The sequence below is a fragment of the Balaenoptera borealis genome (assembly GCF_965194805.1).
Source record: "Balaenoptera borealis genome assembly, chromosome: 13".
Classification (NCBI taxonomy): domain Eukaryota; kingdom Metazoa; phylum Chordata; class Mammalia; order Artiodactyla; family Balaenopteridae; genus Balaenoptera; species Balaenoptera borealis.
Genome location: NC_138870.1, coordinates 64,176,236 through 64,191,898, shown reverse-complemented (window position 1 = coordinate 64,191,898; position 15,663 = coordinate 64,176,236). Strand labels below are relative to the sequence as shown.

Below are 15,663 nucleotides of genomic sequence, written 5' to 3'. Positions count from 1 at the left end.
TAAATAAACTTTGAACAAAGATGTTTATAGACACTCTGTGTAAGCTTTAGTACATAGATAGATCTGTTTAGTATGTTTTGACTTCTCGGAGATTTTTTTCTTATACAATTTCTTGATTCTTGGCTGTATTCAGTATAGTTTATGTAGCAATTCTATATTTTGTAAATACTTATTCAATCTGCATTTGTAGATATGTGTATATAATCTCATTTAAACAAGATTAAAGCAGCATAAAACTTGCTTTATTATATCTAAACATTAATGAACCAAATTTTACTGAAGTATATAAAAAGGTTATACCTTATCAATGCTGATAACATTCGTATTCTGTTAACAAATTAGAATTAGGGACAGAGTGCTAATTTATTCAGGAATCATAGTCCATTGAATTAGTAGGAGAAAGTAAACTCTGTTTACTACTACATTATTTGAAAATATCTTCATGACCACAGATTTAGGGGAGACTTTCTTAAGACCGAAAAGCACTAACTTAAAAGAATGAGATTGCTAAATTTGACAACATTAAAATCAAGAGCTATTCATCAAGGAGACCATGCAGAGAATTAAAAGACAAGCCATAGAATGGGGAGATATTTGTAATAAATCTAATTGGCAAAGAACCAATAATTGGAAAACATTAAGAATTCCTATATAAATTAAGAAAAAGATAGACAAGGAGGTTTTTTTTAATGTAGATAGACAATGAGTTTTTTTTTTTTTTAATGTGCAAAAGATCTGGGTTCTTCACAAAGAGAAAATTAAAATGGTAATTAACAGATGAGATAGTGTTCAATATCATTAGTAATCAGGGACACGCAAACTAAAATCTCATTGATTTACCATTGATACACACACCCAACAGATTGGCAAAGATATTAAAAATCTGTCAATATTGATGTGTTACCATGGATATGGAGAAAGGAGAACTCACACACAGTGCTAGTGGAAAAATAAGCAAATTGGTAAACAATATGGTATTCTTAAAGTTGAAGACCCACATATACTCTGACCTAGGAGTTCTGCTTCTAGGTTTAAACCCTAGAGATATTCATGGATATATATGTCTACTAGGATACATTTCCAAGAATGTTCGTATCACCAGTGTTTGTAAGAGGGACAAACTAGAAACAGCCCAAACAATAGATGGATAATTAGTGATATAGTCATGCAGTAGGATTCTAATCAGCAATGATAATGAATGAAATACCTGCTGTGACATGCTGGTAAATAATAATCGCAAAAGTCAAGGTAGTTACCTTTGAGGAAAAGAAGAGTAGATAGATTTTGATCAAGAATGTCATGAGGCAGGTGGGGAGTAGTTCTTATGGGATGTTGACAATTCTGTATTTCTTGATTTGGGTGGCGGTTATGCAGATAGTCACTGTATACATTAAATTATTCCTTTACATTTTATGCATTTTTCTGAAGGTGTGCTATATTTCACCTATTTTAAAAAGCCGCTACAAGTAAAAGTAGAGTCCATTTTTATTAATTTTTGGATCAGTTTATCAAACTTCGTATTTGAAAGGATGAATAAGAATTAGACCCTTCTTTTAAGGAACTCACAGTCAAGTATGTGACATGAACATGAAAACAAATAATTGAAGTACCTTGTGATAAATATGGTAGTACAAATGTACCAAGTGCTGTCTCTCAGAGGAGATAGCTAACTCTATGCCTACACAATCTAAGCAAGGCTCCCAGAAGAAGTTGGCCTTGGATCTTGAGACACACCCTGGCATTCTAGAAACAGCATGAATTTTAAAGTTAGACCGAAGTTTGAATTAGTTCTGATACTGTCACTTATTGACATTTGTCAAGTTACTTAATTCCTGTGAGCCTCAATTTTTTCAGTTATATAGAATATTCCTAATATTTAGCGGGGGGCATTGTTTTAAAGATTAGAAGTAGTAAACCATCTAGCATAGTGTCTTAAAATCACAAGTGTTCCTACAAGTGGATATTGGTTGCTTTATTGTTGTTTTCATAAATATTATTATGTTAATTATCCCCATAATTATCATCATTGTTGATGAATGAATCAGAATTAGCCCAGAGCAGGATATGTTAAAGGCATGTAGACTAAGTAAGAAAGGATGTCATAGCAGGAGAGGTCTCATAAACTAGAAGAATAGGGAAGGATATCTGAATTAAAAAAATTTTTTTATTGAGGCATAACTTACACATAGTTAAGTGCACAACTTTTTGAATTTTTAGTTATGTATCAATATGTGTAACCATTTCCCAGTTCCCCAGAAGACCCTCTCATGCCCACCCCAGTCAGTTCCTCCTACAACAAAGATAAACCACTGTTCCAACCTCTAGCACCATAGATTAGGTTTGCTAGTTCCTGATCTTTATATAATGGAATCATATGGTATATGATATGTGCTTTTTTTTTTGATGGGGAGAGGTGGCTTTTTCTACTCATTATTCTGTTTGTTGTTTTGTGTATTGGTAATTGGTTCTTTTTCATTGCTGTGTATCATTCCATTGTGTGAATATAATGTATTCATTTATTCTACTATTAATAGTCATTTGAGTTGGCTCCAGATTTTGCTGTTATGAATAAAACTGCTGTGAACATTTTTGTACCTGTCTTTTAACGGACATGAACATATTCATCTCTGTTGGGTATATCTGGGATCAGAAGTGCTCTGTCTTAGAATATGAGCACTTTCAGCTTTAGGAGATACTGTCAAATAGTTTCCCAAAGTGATTATGCTATTTGTAGTCCCACCAGTAGTGAATAGAGTTCTGGTTGCTCTATATTCTAACCTGTATTTGGATGGTCTTAGTCCTTTTGATCTTAGCCATTTGGGTGGGGATGTAGGTTTCTATCTCATGGTAGCAGGGAGGAGGATAGTAGGAAGAGAATTTACTACCTAATATCACTAATAAGCAAACTTGGTAAAAAGTCATGATCTGAAACTGTTCTGCATTATTGACAATGGTCAATAATGTAGGCCTCAGGATTTTATCTATAATATCACATTTTTAAGAAATAAGGGAGTAATTTTAAAGTAATTTTAAATCCCTATACATGGAAAACAAATAAAAGTCTAAGAAGTATTTTGGTTGAGCCCTTTTTGGCTTCTAACAAATATAATACTTTCTCTGACATTTTAAGATAACGATTATTTTTCATGTTTTTAGGAAGCCACCTTTATCCAGTCTAAAGAAAGAGTCCTTCATGTGTTGCTTTTTGCTTTGCTTACCTTGGAATTACCCTTGAAAACTTAGTGTACAGTATGGCAATATTTTCTGTTTAAGGCTTTTGAACACTTTTATATGGTCATTGCACTTTAAGCTACTCATCTGCTTATTTGCACTTAGCTGAAACTCAAAAGTATTGGACCAGACTTAGCCTTTTGCTTTATCCGCTGTAATTGTAAATAACTTGGAAGTCATCAGGGCCAGCTTTTAAAATAATGATTTGAGTTGCTAGTTTGAGGTATAGAAAATCTTGTAAAATGGGATTCATTTATTGGTCTGACATAATATACAACCTATGTTTATGAGTGCCTTTTTTTTTGTTTTTTTGTTTAGTTTCATCTTGCTTTTGTATGTATCCTTTTCCAACATTTGAAACTTTCTGCAAGACATATTTGCATGTTCAAAAAAAGTCTATTCAGATTTGTAACTTCCACTTTGTTTTAATTTACTGTTCTGTTTTTAAAATAATATGTGAATGTAGACACAGTGAAGTGGGCGTTTTTCTTAGTCTAATAAATGGATTGACCTAGATTGAGCTGAAACCAAAACCAAACTAGAGAAATTAAAGTAAAATTCAGTTCGTATGAGAATAAAGGAAAACATCATCTTTTTTCCATTCGTAATATATACTTTTAGAAAATCTTTGTTCTCTTGTACATGTATTTACAAGATCTTTGAAATAATTTGTGTTAATGCATTAGAATTAAGAATTACTTATTACAAAATGTTTATTACTCTGAATAAATAGTTTAGAATTTTTAAACTGAATTATGTAACTTTGGTTTGCTATACACTAAAGTTTCAAATCCCGGTAAGTTTTCATTTAAAATTCCATGTTAGATTTATGAAACAGGTTTTTTTTTTCGCTCCTTGGTTTTAGGATTGCCTGATCTTTCTCCTTACCAGAGATGGAAAAGAAAATAAAAAGATTCCTTCTTCATATTACAAAAATAATAATAATAATCAGCAAAATCTCTGAATTAAGAAAATGGAATGGATTTGTTTTAGCTAATATAAATCAAATACAGAATAAATGCATAAATCAATGAGACTATCTCATTGATATGCTAGAAATGATTTTTAAATGCTTCAGGCACTGATACTACTGATAACTTTTTAAACGCTGCTTTATGAATGATTATATATATATTTTTATATAGGCTTTTATTGGACTCAGAACAAATAGTTGTAGGGAAGAGTTAATATTACTTAATATTACTCCTCAAAAGTAGAAAGAACTTCATTAAAATGAGCACTGGCCGGCCCTCTTATGCCTGCCACACAAATCTCAGCATTAACGTTACTCTAATTGTACCCTTACAACATTAACTTGTTAATTGCTTTTGATAGTGCTATATTAATGTGTTACATGATAGGAAAGATGTGTGCATATATCCCAATGCACTCATATTTTAGATTTATCCTTTTAGAATTTATATAACAATAGTCAGTGACAAAGATAATATTAAGGGTCAATGTTAATTGAATACATACTGTGTGCAAATACTATGCTAATTGCTTTCTATGCATGCTCATTTAATTCTCACAATAAACACATTATTAGATTTTTTTTTTAAAGTCTGTCCCTCAATTCAGATTTATTTCCCCAGTATTCTTTTATCACCAATTCTGGAGTTGTTTTCCAGTTTGGCAAGAGGTGTGAAAAGTATGTTGGGTTGGTTCTTTGTTAGAAAACAGCTAACTGAAATAAAAGTTCCATGAGTCCTGAATTCATGCCAAGTGAATGAGCAGAGAAGAGGTATTTAGCTTATGTTGATGGGTTCAGGGAAAGACACCAGTGCCTCTGTAAACCTTGATTTATTCTAAAGAATTACTATACTAGACATGATCCCTTAGTAGTCTTTAAACTATAATAGTTTAAAACTGTATGTTGAGTCTAGGCTTCTTGCACTGATGTATATCAAATATTGTATAGTATATATTTGAAATTGAATAACTTATTTGCATTTGCTTTTTAATGCCTATATGTGTTCAAATGTGGTAATACTGAAATAATGACTATGGTTTTATAGGTTTTGAAAGAGGAAAGGAAGACATTTCTCAACACAAAGATGAATCTTCCCTTTCTATGTCAAAGAGCAAGGTAAGCATACTGTTGTCCTCAAATATATGATCACAACATTTTTCTAATATTTAAGACGAGTGAACTAACACTGAAATCCTATCAGATTTTTATGGGATGTTTTTATGTTGGTATATCTAAACCATGTAGTATATATGAAGAAAGGAAAGTTCCCCTGGGGCTGATTTAGGTTCTGTTGGTTACTTGGAAATACAGCCTATTGGTAACCAGGGTTCTCTCCTGAGTGATATTGTTCTGGTGTGTCTGCTATAGCAGTATATCTCAGACTGAAGTTCCATGTAGAGAACTAGAGATAGTCAGGGTTCATTGGTTTGTTTTGTTTTGTTTTGTTTTTTAATTTCTAAGTGTTGTGGGTTCATTCAAATGACAATCAAAACATGTACATTTTACCAGTTAAAGGCCAAGCATCTCTTGCTATGATAGTGTGCAATTGAAAGGCACTTTCTTAGAATAAGACATAGTTCCCTAAATTAGTAATTTTCAAATGAGATACTTGTACATATTCTTAAGTGTGTTGAGAATTTTGTCTTTAAGAGTACTGTTCAAATTTTAAAAGTATTGTATGATGCATTGACTTTCCTATGGATTTGTAATTCACTAGATTTTCTATAATTCGTCAATGGATTTGACTTTTGACTGTTATTTCTGGTCAGGTTTAGTAGCAGGAGAAGCTTATGTTTGTGGAATCAAACTTCAGTGACTGTAAGAAAATCTATTTCTTTTTTTTAAAAATAAATTTATTTATTTATTTATGGCTGCATTGGGTCTTTTTTTTTCCCCCTTTGGCGGTTTTTTGTTTTTGTTTTTTTAAAATTTTATTTATTTATTTATTTATGGCTGTGTTGGGTCTTCGTTTCTGTGCGAGGGCTTTCTCTAGTTGCGGCAAGTGGGGGTCACTCTTCATTGCGGTGCACGGGCCTCTAACTATCGCGGCCTCTCCTGTTGCGGAGCACAGGCTCCAGACGCGCAGGCTCAGTAATTGTGGCTCACGGGCCTAGTTGCTCCGCGGCATGTGGGATCTTCCCAGACCAGGGCTCGAACCCGTGTCCCCTTTATTGGCAGGCAGATTCTCAATCACTGCGCCACCAGGGAAGCCCTGCATTGGGTCTTTGTTGCTGTGCGCAGGCTTTCTCTAGTTGCGGTGAGCGGGGGCTGCTCTTCGTTGCGGTGCGTGGGCTTCTCCTTGTGGTGGCTTCTCTTGTTGCAGAGCACGGGCTCTAGGCACACGGGCTTAGTTGTTCCACGACATGTGGGATCTTCCCGGACCAGGGCTTGAACCCGTGTCCCCTGCACTGGCAGGCAGATTCTTAACCACTGTGCCACCAGGGAAGTCCGAAAATCTATTTCTTAAGCTAGTAAATTCTCTGCTATTCTCAGCAGTAGGCTTGGCTTGTAAAACCCTACATGTTTTGTTCCTGTTCTTGTGAGTGGTTGAGAGGATTCCATGATATATTTTTTATCATATTCCATGATATGCTTTACACAGATTTTATTCACACTTAACTTTTCAAGTATTCATTACATAAAGGTCCATCCTGTACTTATATGTATATAAGTACATAAGGTGAAAATTTAGTAGGCCTTTGTATGTATATAACATATGCATGAGAAATACCTTTATCGTTTTATATGAGATGCATAATTAACGAGGAGATGATTTATCTTGGTTCTGCCATGGTTAGAAATACAGTGAAATTTATGGAATTTTAAAAACCTATTTTCAAGCAGTTAATACCAGAATTGGTGAATGTATGGAATAGTGGTATTCCTACTCAGAACCCTAAACTCCAGATCTACCTACCACAGCCATCTACATGTAGTCTCTAAATGGGAGGGTGAAGGAGGGGCAGGAGGAGTGGGGAGGGCAGGGAGCCTGAAAAGCAAGTTTACATACCTTAATGAAGCAGTGTGCATTAATAAAAAAAAAGGAAACACAGGCTGCACCTTGAGTACAATAGCACCTAGTTGTGTATGAACCTTAAATTAAAATTAATTAAAATTAAATAAAATTAGAAATTTGGTTCCTCATTTACACTAGCCATCTCAATAGCTCACTAGCCACATATAGCTAGTGGCTACCATATTGGACTACTCAGATATAGAATATTTCTGTTATTCAGAAGGTTCTACCGCACAGCAAGCATTCACTGCTTTAGGGTCAAAAAAGTGAGTTTGAATCTTGACTGTCATATAATACCTATGACTTCTTAGATGCTAATTATAATGACATTAATAGCTACTTTGTACTAAGAGCTTGCTAAGTGTCTTTTTAACTCTCTTAAGGATACTAGAAGACAGGTATTATTGGCCCCATTTTATTAGTGAACAAACCGAAGCTTAGAGAAGTTAAATAACTCTCAAGGGTCAAAATGGTAGAGCTAGAATTCAAAGTGGCTTCAGTTTTCTTATCTGTACAAAAGAGGTAAGATCTAACTCTCAGATTGTGATGCTGTAAGTGCCTCATGAAGTACTTGATTAATAATAGGTGTTTGAGAATTCGTTTTTCTTACTTTGAATAAAGAACTACAATGAATGAATAGGCTTCTTGACATGGTAACTATTTGGTGTAAGTAAAATTGTACTCATTCTGTTATTTTCCAAGAGCTGAATCTTATTGATTCTATCTTAACTTAGATTTAATCTTGGTTTATTCTGTTAGCTTAAGAGATACGTAGTCACTAGTTTGTCCTTATATATTTTAACATATATTCCACTCTGTTGTTTTTCAGAACAATCCTAAAATTTATACATTTATCATCAAACCTTATTCTCATGGTATTCTGAAGATTTTGTTCTTACCTAAGTAACTTTGGGAAGCAAAATCTTATTATTCCTTCTATGATCGATCTGCATAACTGAGACCATTAAATAATTTTAACCTTATACTTTTATGAATTTGATGCAAAAAGTATCAGTACTGTCATTTTGGTAACTGAATTTGCGGTATCCTTCTTCCCCCCAACCCCCGCCATTTTAAAAATAAAGGCAGTTCCTGTTTCTCATGCATCCTGTAAATGAGTGAATTGGAGAAATCAGTTAATCAGATCATCCCATGTTCCTTTTAGCATTTTTTTAAATTTATTTATTTATTTATTTTAGCTGTGTTGGGTCTTCATTTCTGTGCGAGGGCTTTCTCTAGTTGCGGCAAGCGGGGGCCACTCTTCATTGCGGTGCGCGGGCCTCTCACTATCGCGGCCTCTCCTGTTGCGGAGCACAGGCTCCAGACGCGCAGGCTCAGTAGTTGTGGCTCACGGGCCCAGTTGCTCCGCGGCATGTGGGATCTTCCCAGACCAGGGCTCGAACCCGTGTCCCCTGCATTGGCAGGCAGATTCTCAACCACTGCGCCACCAGGGAAGCCCCCTTTTAGCATTTTTAAATAAATTTTTAATTGTCCATCTCAATGAAAGGAATTGCCAGCATGAATAATATTTCTAGTGGGATAAAAGGAATGCTATTACAAGAATAAGGGGTTTCTGAGCCGAGATCTTGACTTGATTCTCCAGCCATCAGTCTGCTTACCTGTAGGTTTGCTAAATCATCTATCTCTTGCTGTAAAAAATATATTTCCTTGGACATTAAAAAAAAAAAAAAAACAACTTTCCAAATCAAAATATCTGATAGAGTCATAGTAACTTATTATTATTGTTATTATTCCTTATATCTGCAGTATTTTATAGTTTTCAAAGCAAGTCGAAAGTATTCTCATATGTTAATGTTCCATTTATCTAAAGGTCATATTTTTGTCAGCACTTGTAATCTAGAGGATAGTCACAAACCTGAAACACAGTGTACCAAGTACTGTGTTAAACACATCATGCACACTACCTCATTTACCCCTCAAAGCAACCCTATGACTTGGTAGGAATATCCTTATTTTATAAATGAGCAACTAAGACTGGAAGAGATTGAATAAATTCCCATAGTTGCACAGCCCATAAGGTATCATCATTAAAATAGTGGTCAGTAAGTTTATAAAAGGAGGAAACTTAGTTTAGTGAAATATTTCCAACACAAAAACAGTTTATGATTCTTGGTATTTAAAAGGTAACTTGTTGATTCAGAAAACTTTGGTAGTATTTCATTAAAAAGACTATAGAACTTGGTCACTGGATCCTTTTTTTTTTTTTTTCAGAGCTAGCTACACAGTATGGCAAGGATTCCTTGAAGTATGTGTGCTGTAATTTACCAAGCTCATGTGACAGCCATCTGGCCTGCTGGTCCCTTATATACTAGAATCGTTTAGAAATCTCCAAGCCAGATCTTGTCATGTCTAGGGAAATAGATTTCCTGTTGTTCATAAAGATAAGTCTTAAATTTGAGTCTAAGATTCTATATGAACAGTTTTAAAAGGTGAGAAATAAATGTGGTGAGATGGCTAAGAGCATGAGACTGAGAATTAGGCACACCAGAGTACAAATCCCAGATCGTCTACTTATGACTCTGTGACTTTGGGAAGTTATTTAATCTGTTAGTCTTAGTTTCTTTATTAGCAAAAGGAGGAACTACACCTATCTCATAAGGTTGCTTTGAGGATTAAATGAAGCAGAACATATACAGTATTTACATAGTACTTGGTAAAGAGTTAAACAGCCATTCATTTTCATTAACTTTTAAGCTAACATTATTAGTATTCTTCACTTAATAGTATCTAATAAAAAGTACATTATAATACACATTTTCCTATTAAGCTGTGGGAAATAGAAACCATTACATTCCTCTGACAGTAGCCATGTCATCTTTGAGTTTCCAGTGGCAAGGAGAGGACAGAGACCTGTTTGGCCTGAGGGCTTTTGTGGAATGGTTTTAGTATCACAATATATCCTATCATCATGGGAGTAAGCAATATGATGTTTCAAGTCCAGTTCTCAAAGGAGTAACTTTAACAAAAATTTAATTAGGTTAATCCCCACCTTCTACCTTGAGTGTAGTGTGCAGTTCCCTTCCAGTTCAGCCAGTTATTACCATCAACATAATAATTCGTATTTTGTACTAAGTAGCGGAGGCATTTTTAGGAGAGATGAGCTGCAAATGCTAGTTTCATTTTCATTTTCATTTTATTAATTCCAAAGGTATTTATTGAGCCCTTCCTTTTCCCCAGGTGATAGCTGGCTACAATTGGTAAATAAACATGGTCCCTGTCCTCATGGATATTAAAATTGAGTGAGGGAGTTTGTACCCAAAGTTCTTCATCCTTGATCACATCTAGTGATATTATGTAGATCTGGCCATTAAACAGTTGAAAGCTACCATTTGGATCAAGCCCCATATACTTTCCTGGCACTGGGAGTAATGCTACAAACTTTAAGTACCTTCTCCCATGTCTAATAATAGGTAAAAATGAAAATCATAGAACAGTGAAGGAATATGTTTAATTTTATTGTTCCAGAATTTATAGAAGCAGCTTTTAGTTCTATATTCGTCTACTCTGGTGGAAGAAAGTAGTCTCCTTGAAAGAGTACTGGATTAGGAGACCCAGGTTCTGATTCCTGCTGTTGATTGATTGTTTAGAAAATCAACGTCCCTGAGCCTCCCTTTCATGATTTGTAAAATGGAGATAAAACCACTTGTTACGCCTATTTTTCAAGGTTCTTATGAGGATCAAATTGAAATATCAAGTATAAACAAAGTCTGGAAACAAGTTTAAGACATTAATAATAATTTAGGGGCACTGGATAGTTAGGAAGAAGTAGGTGCTAGGAATATTGATTTTTAAACACTGTACAAATTAGGGTGTTTCAGTACTAGTTTCTGAAGATGTTTGTACTTATTCCCTTTGGAGAAGGAGTAGCAACAGGGCAATGTGTGCAGCAACTTGCTAGAAGTTTTTTGTTTTTTAGAATACTTCAACTTAAAAAATTACACTGCTTTGGATACATTTGTCCTAAGAATAACTAAATAATTGTATAAAATAATTGTATTTTTCAGAAATACTCTGAAAAATAGAATGCAGAGATTTACAAATGATCTTATTTAACCTCACATTGTAAATTAATTTATTGATAAGTTTTTATTTTTGTGTTTTTGTGGCTTTAATGTGGATTAGTTTTCAAACCCAAATACTGTAAAGGGAAAATCGGTATTTGAAAATTGACATTTGCCTAAATCACAGCAGTGAATGGGAAGAATGTCACAAACATAGTTTTAACATTAGTTTTTATGTGCCATATGTGTGTGTAGGATAAGTGGCGGTTTAAATTATTATTTCTCTTTTCTTCATTTCCATGTGATTTCAGTCTGAATCTAAACTTTATAATGGCTCGGAGAAGGATAGTTCAGCTTCAAGCAAGCTTACAAAAAAAGAATCTCTCAAGGTTAGTTTCCACAGTTATGAAATAAGATAAAGAAATAAATATTTGTATTCCTAAAGGAAGAAAAAAAATGTTAATGTTTGTATGACATGCTGGAGTCAACTGAAAGGACTCTTTGAGGACTGTCCCAGTGCTACTCTGGCCCTCAGCTGGGGTGCGGGTACTGAGGACTGGATATCTCTGCACAGCTGTACTTGAGTCACGCACGCCGCTGCGTTATGGAACACCTGATGGGAAGCTCGGCTGCCCTTTGAAATTTGAGTTTACTAACTGCTAGGTCATGGGCTGAATTTGGCCCACAGGTAGATATATTTTGTTTGACCTACACAGTGTTTTAAAAATTTGAGCCAACAATAATTACAAGTCCAGATTTCCAGCTTCTCCTAAGAAATAGGTAATACTGGGCCTGCCTTCCAGAATGGCCACAGATCCTGGAGTTTAAGGAACACATGCTTTCCAATTGATTCTTGATTCCCATATAGTCTGTTTTGCCCCTCTTTTTTTCCATATCTGATCCTATACGTATTTGCATTTACAATCCTATGTGAAATCTGTTAATTCAGATATGCATATTAACAAAGACCAAAGTCAAAACTTTTTGACTGTATAATTATTAAAATTTCTTGTGTGTATGTAGTCTCTTTACCATTAAATGCAACTAGGAAAATTTTGTGTTTTAGTTTAAAAAAAGTCACTGATTGATAGGTTATCTTCTCCCCTTCGTGAACAACAACAAAGCAATAAATAATAAGATTGCTTCACTGCTGCTTTCCCAAATTATCTCAGGAGTGACTTATGAAGGGTAAAACTTTGATAATTTGAATGAATTAGTTTCAATGTTGTGGTTTCTTAGTTATTTATATCTTATATATTAGTGTCAGAAAAGAGAGAAAAATTGCCAGTCCTAAATAACTACAGCATTGTTTGTGATATGAAAAACTGACAACAGAGTAGATTTCCATCAGTAAGAGAATATATTAAGAAAAATTATAGAAGCAGTATAGCATGGTGCTTAAAAGCATGTCTTTTAGAGCCAGGCTGCCTCTATTTGAATTCTGCCTCCATGAATTACTAACTATGTGATTCTGGGCAATTTACTCTCTGTGCCTCAGTTTTCTCATCTGTAAAATAAGGATAATGATAGTCCTACTTCCCAAGGTTATTGTGAGTATTAAATGAGGTAATACATGTAAAGTGCTTACAACAGTGACTGGTACACAGAGTGTGTCCCGTAAATGTTACCTCTTATTATTTTATTCATACTAGGAATCCTATGTAGCAGTTAAAAGAATGAGGTAGACATGGAATGGAAAGAGAATTGAAATGCTCCAAAAAATATTGAATAGGAGAACCTTTTTTATGTGTTCAAAAAAACAAAAACAAACACAAAAGCTGTATATTTCTATAGGTTGTGTACATAGAAGAGGCCTGAAAGGATAGTGTTTTCCTGAAGGTTAACAGTGATCAATTCTGGGAGTCAGAATAGGAGAGGGTATAATAAAAACGGCTTTTAGCTTTGTGCTGTTTGAAATTTTTACCATGAGTTTGTATTCATGTACTGTGTAATTTTAAAAACATAAAATTCTTTAAAAATATACAGAGAATTGGACTAGTGATCAGAAAAACTAGATTCTAACCTTGCTTTTCTAAAAATTTCTACCAGCTCTTTAAAAAAAAAAAGTTCTGTCCTAAGATGCTAGAATTCTAAAAGAGGCTTAGAATTTTATTTTAGAGTGTAAAATTTTTTACATTCTATGGAGCTAAAAACAGAAATTGCCTATTTCTAATGAATTTTTAATTTTTCCATTATTTCTGTAAAATAGGTACAAAAGAAAAATTACCGAGAAGAAAAGAAAAGAGCCACAAAGGAGTTACTCAGTACAATCACAGATCCCTCTGTTATTGTTATGGCTGATTGGTTGAAGGTCAGTTTGTATTGACTCTTGAATTCAAATGCTGGATATTTACCAACTGGAATAGGAAAGCCCAGAGTGCACCTAAAAGCCTGTAAGACAAAAACATCTCCTAGGTTAATTGTTTTTCACTGATGAAGAAACTATTAATTGTATCCCAGAGGATCTATGTTCCAGTCTTAATGGAGAGAAGAAACCTTAATGTTGTCTCTCTTGACAATAACATCAAATATGGATAGCAGTTCTTTTAAAAAGGCTTTTTGATTTGTGTGACATGATATAGTCTAATCCAGGGGTCCCCAACCCCCGGACCACGGACCAGTACCAGTCCGCGGCCTGTTAGGAATCGGGCCAAACATCAGGAGGTGAGCAGCAGGCGAGCAAGCGAAGCTTCATCTGCCGCCCCCCATCGCTTGTGTTACCGCCTGAACCATCACTTGCATTACCGCCTGAACCATCCCCCCTCCTTGAGGAAAAATTGTCTTCCACGAAACCGGTCCCTGGTGCCAGAAAGGTTGGGGACCGCTGGTCTAATTGATGTGCTGTAAAGAAATATTTTGTTTGCTGTTCAAATTATCATTTAGTATTATTGTAGACTTGGTATATTTGCATTTTGGAGAAGATATGAGACAAAGTTAGTGTAAAAGTTACCATTTGAAAAGCATTGATTTGCAGAACAACATACAGATTGCTATTCCTATTCCTTATTCTTTTAGCCTCTGGTTATTTCCACTTATTTTTATTTTCTGTCATCTTAGTCACTCTATCCTCTTTATCATTCTTATCTGTAGGATATTTGGTAGGAGTATTTTAGACTAATGCTAACTTTGAGAATGGTCTTGTAAGACCCTGACTCCCAGGAAGTTTTAGTACCTGGCTTTCACCTAAAAATAACCCCAGCACTGAAAGCTTTCCACCTTCCCCAAGGGTAGGTACAACCTCCAACCTAAAATCCTTATGGGATCTGTCATGGAAGTTCTCTTACTAAAATAGAAGTCTAGTGATAGTTTCCTTGATAGTTCAAGTAATATGGGGGTCTTCTTCGATCTTATTCTGAAAACACCTTCTGACTTATATTGGCTCTACTTACTAAGTCTTTAAGCTCCAGCTCTTGGTACTAGGAAAGTATATTTTAATGGCCCCTGACCTGGCCAGGAAGGTTAGGAAAACCATTCTACTTGGTACATTATTTTGAAATTGTTGATGCAGTCTCCCACTAGAATTTAAGTTCCTCAGAAGCAGGAGTCATGCTGTTTTCACATTTATTTCCAGTGCTTGCTATTTAGTAGCTTAACAAACATACATCTAGTGAATTTAAAGTGTACACTTCATGGAAATTTTAGATTAAAATACCCTATTTGCCTCTATTTGGTTAGTATCTTGTGGAGCAGAGAAACAAAGGTTTATTTCTTAAATAAACTTATATTTTTGTAGATTCGTGGTACTCTAAAGAGCTGGACCAAATTGTGGTGTGTGTTGAAACCTGGTGTGCTACTGATCTATAAAACCCAAAAAAATGGTCAATGGGTAGGAACAGTCCTTCTGAATGCCTGTGAGATCATTGAGCGTCCATCAAAAAAGGATGGCTTTTGTTTTAAACTTTTCCATCCTTTGGAGCAGTCCATTTGGGCAGTGAAGGTAAGTAAGCACTTGTTACATAGGTGTGAGAGGTAAAGATGACAATCTATAAGTAGAACTGAGATAAATCAATGAATGATTAATGATTGCTGTACTCTGCCAGAACTTATAAATTTGTTTTTGTCTTCAATCACATTATTCCTCTTTCTGTTTCTACCCACAATGAAATGTGCACCAAAATGCTTAGTTTACCTTTAAGATCTAACTTAAAAATTTCTCCAGAAAATGCTTCCCAAATTTATATCGTACCTTATTATCTCTTGTCTGTAGGGATTGTTTGTACTGTTCTTTTACTTTGCAATTACCAGCTTTGCTTTGCAATATTGTATCCTGTTTACTGTGAGTGTTTTTCTCTTTATCAAATTGTCAGACTCCCTAGAACGGAAGCTGCCATTTATTTTGGTGGTCTTTCCTGTAGTGATGTAAATACGTGATAGGAAGCCTATAAGCAGAAGCAGTCCTACGTATTTTTGAGAGGCAGCTT

General features: G+C 34.8%; 1 protein-coding gene across 15 annotated transcripts in view; it reads left to right on the top strand.

Annotated features, from left to right (window-relative positions):
* OSBPL8 (oxysterol binding protein like 8) overlaps nt 1-15,663 on the top strand; it is a 197,144-nt gene that overhangs the window by 130,336 nt on the left and 51,145 nt on the right. For all 15 annotated transcript variants that reach the window (XM_082351586.1, XM_082351590.1, XM_082351585.1 and 12 more), the window contains 4 exons: nt 5,250-5,320; nt 11,554-11,631; nt 13,452-13,553; nt 14,976-15,179. In XM_082351586.1, the coding sequence (XP_082207712.1) occupies nt 5,250-5,320; nt 11,554-11,631; nt 13,452-13,553; nt 14,976-15,179 (455 nt within the window). The remainder of the gene's footprint in view (nt 1-5,249; nt 5,321-11,553; nt 11,632-13,451; nt 13,554-14,975; nt 15,180-15,663) is intronic.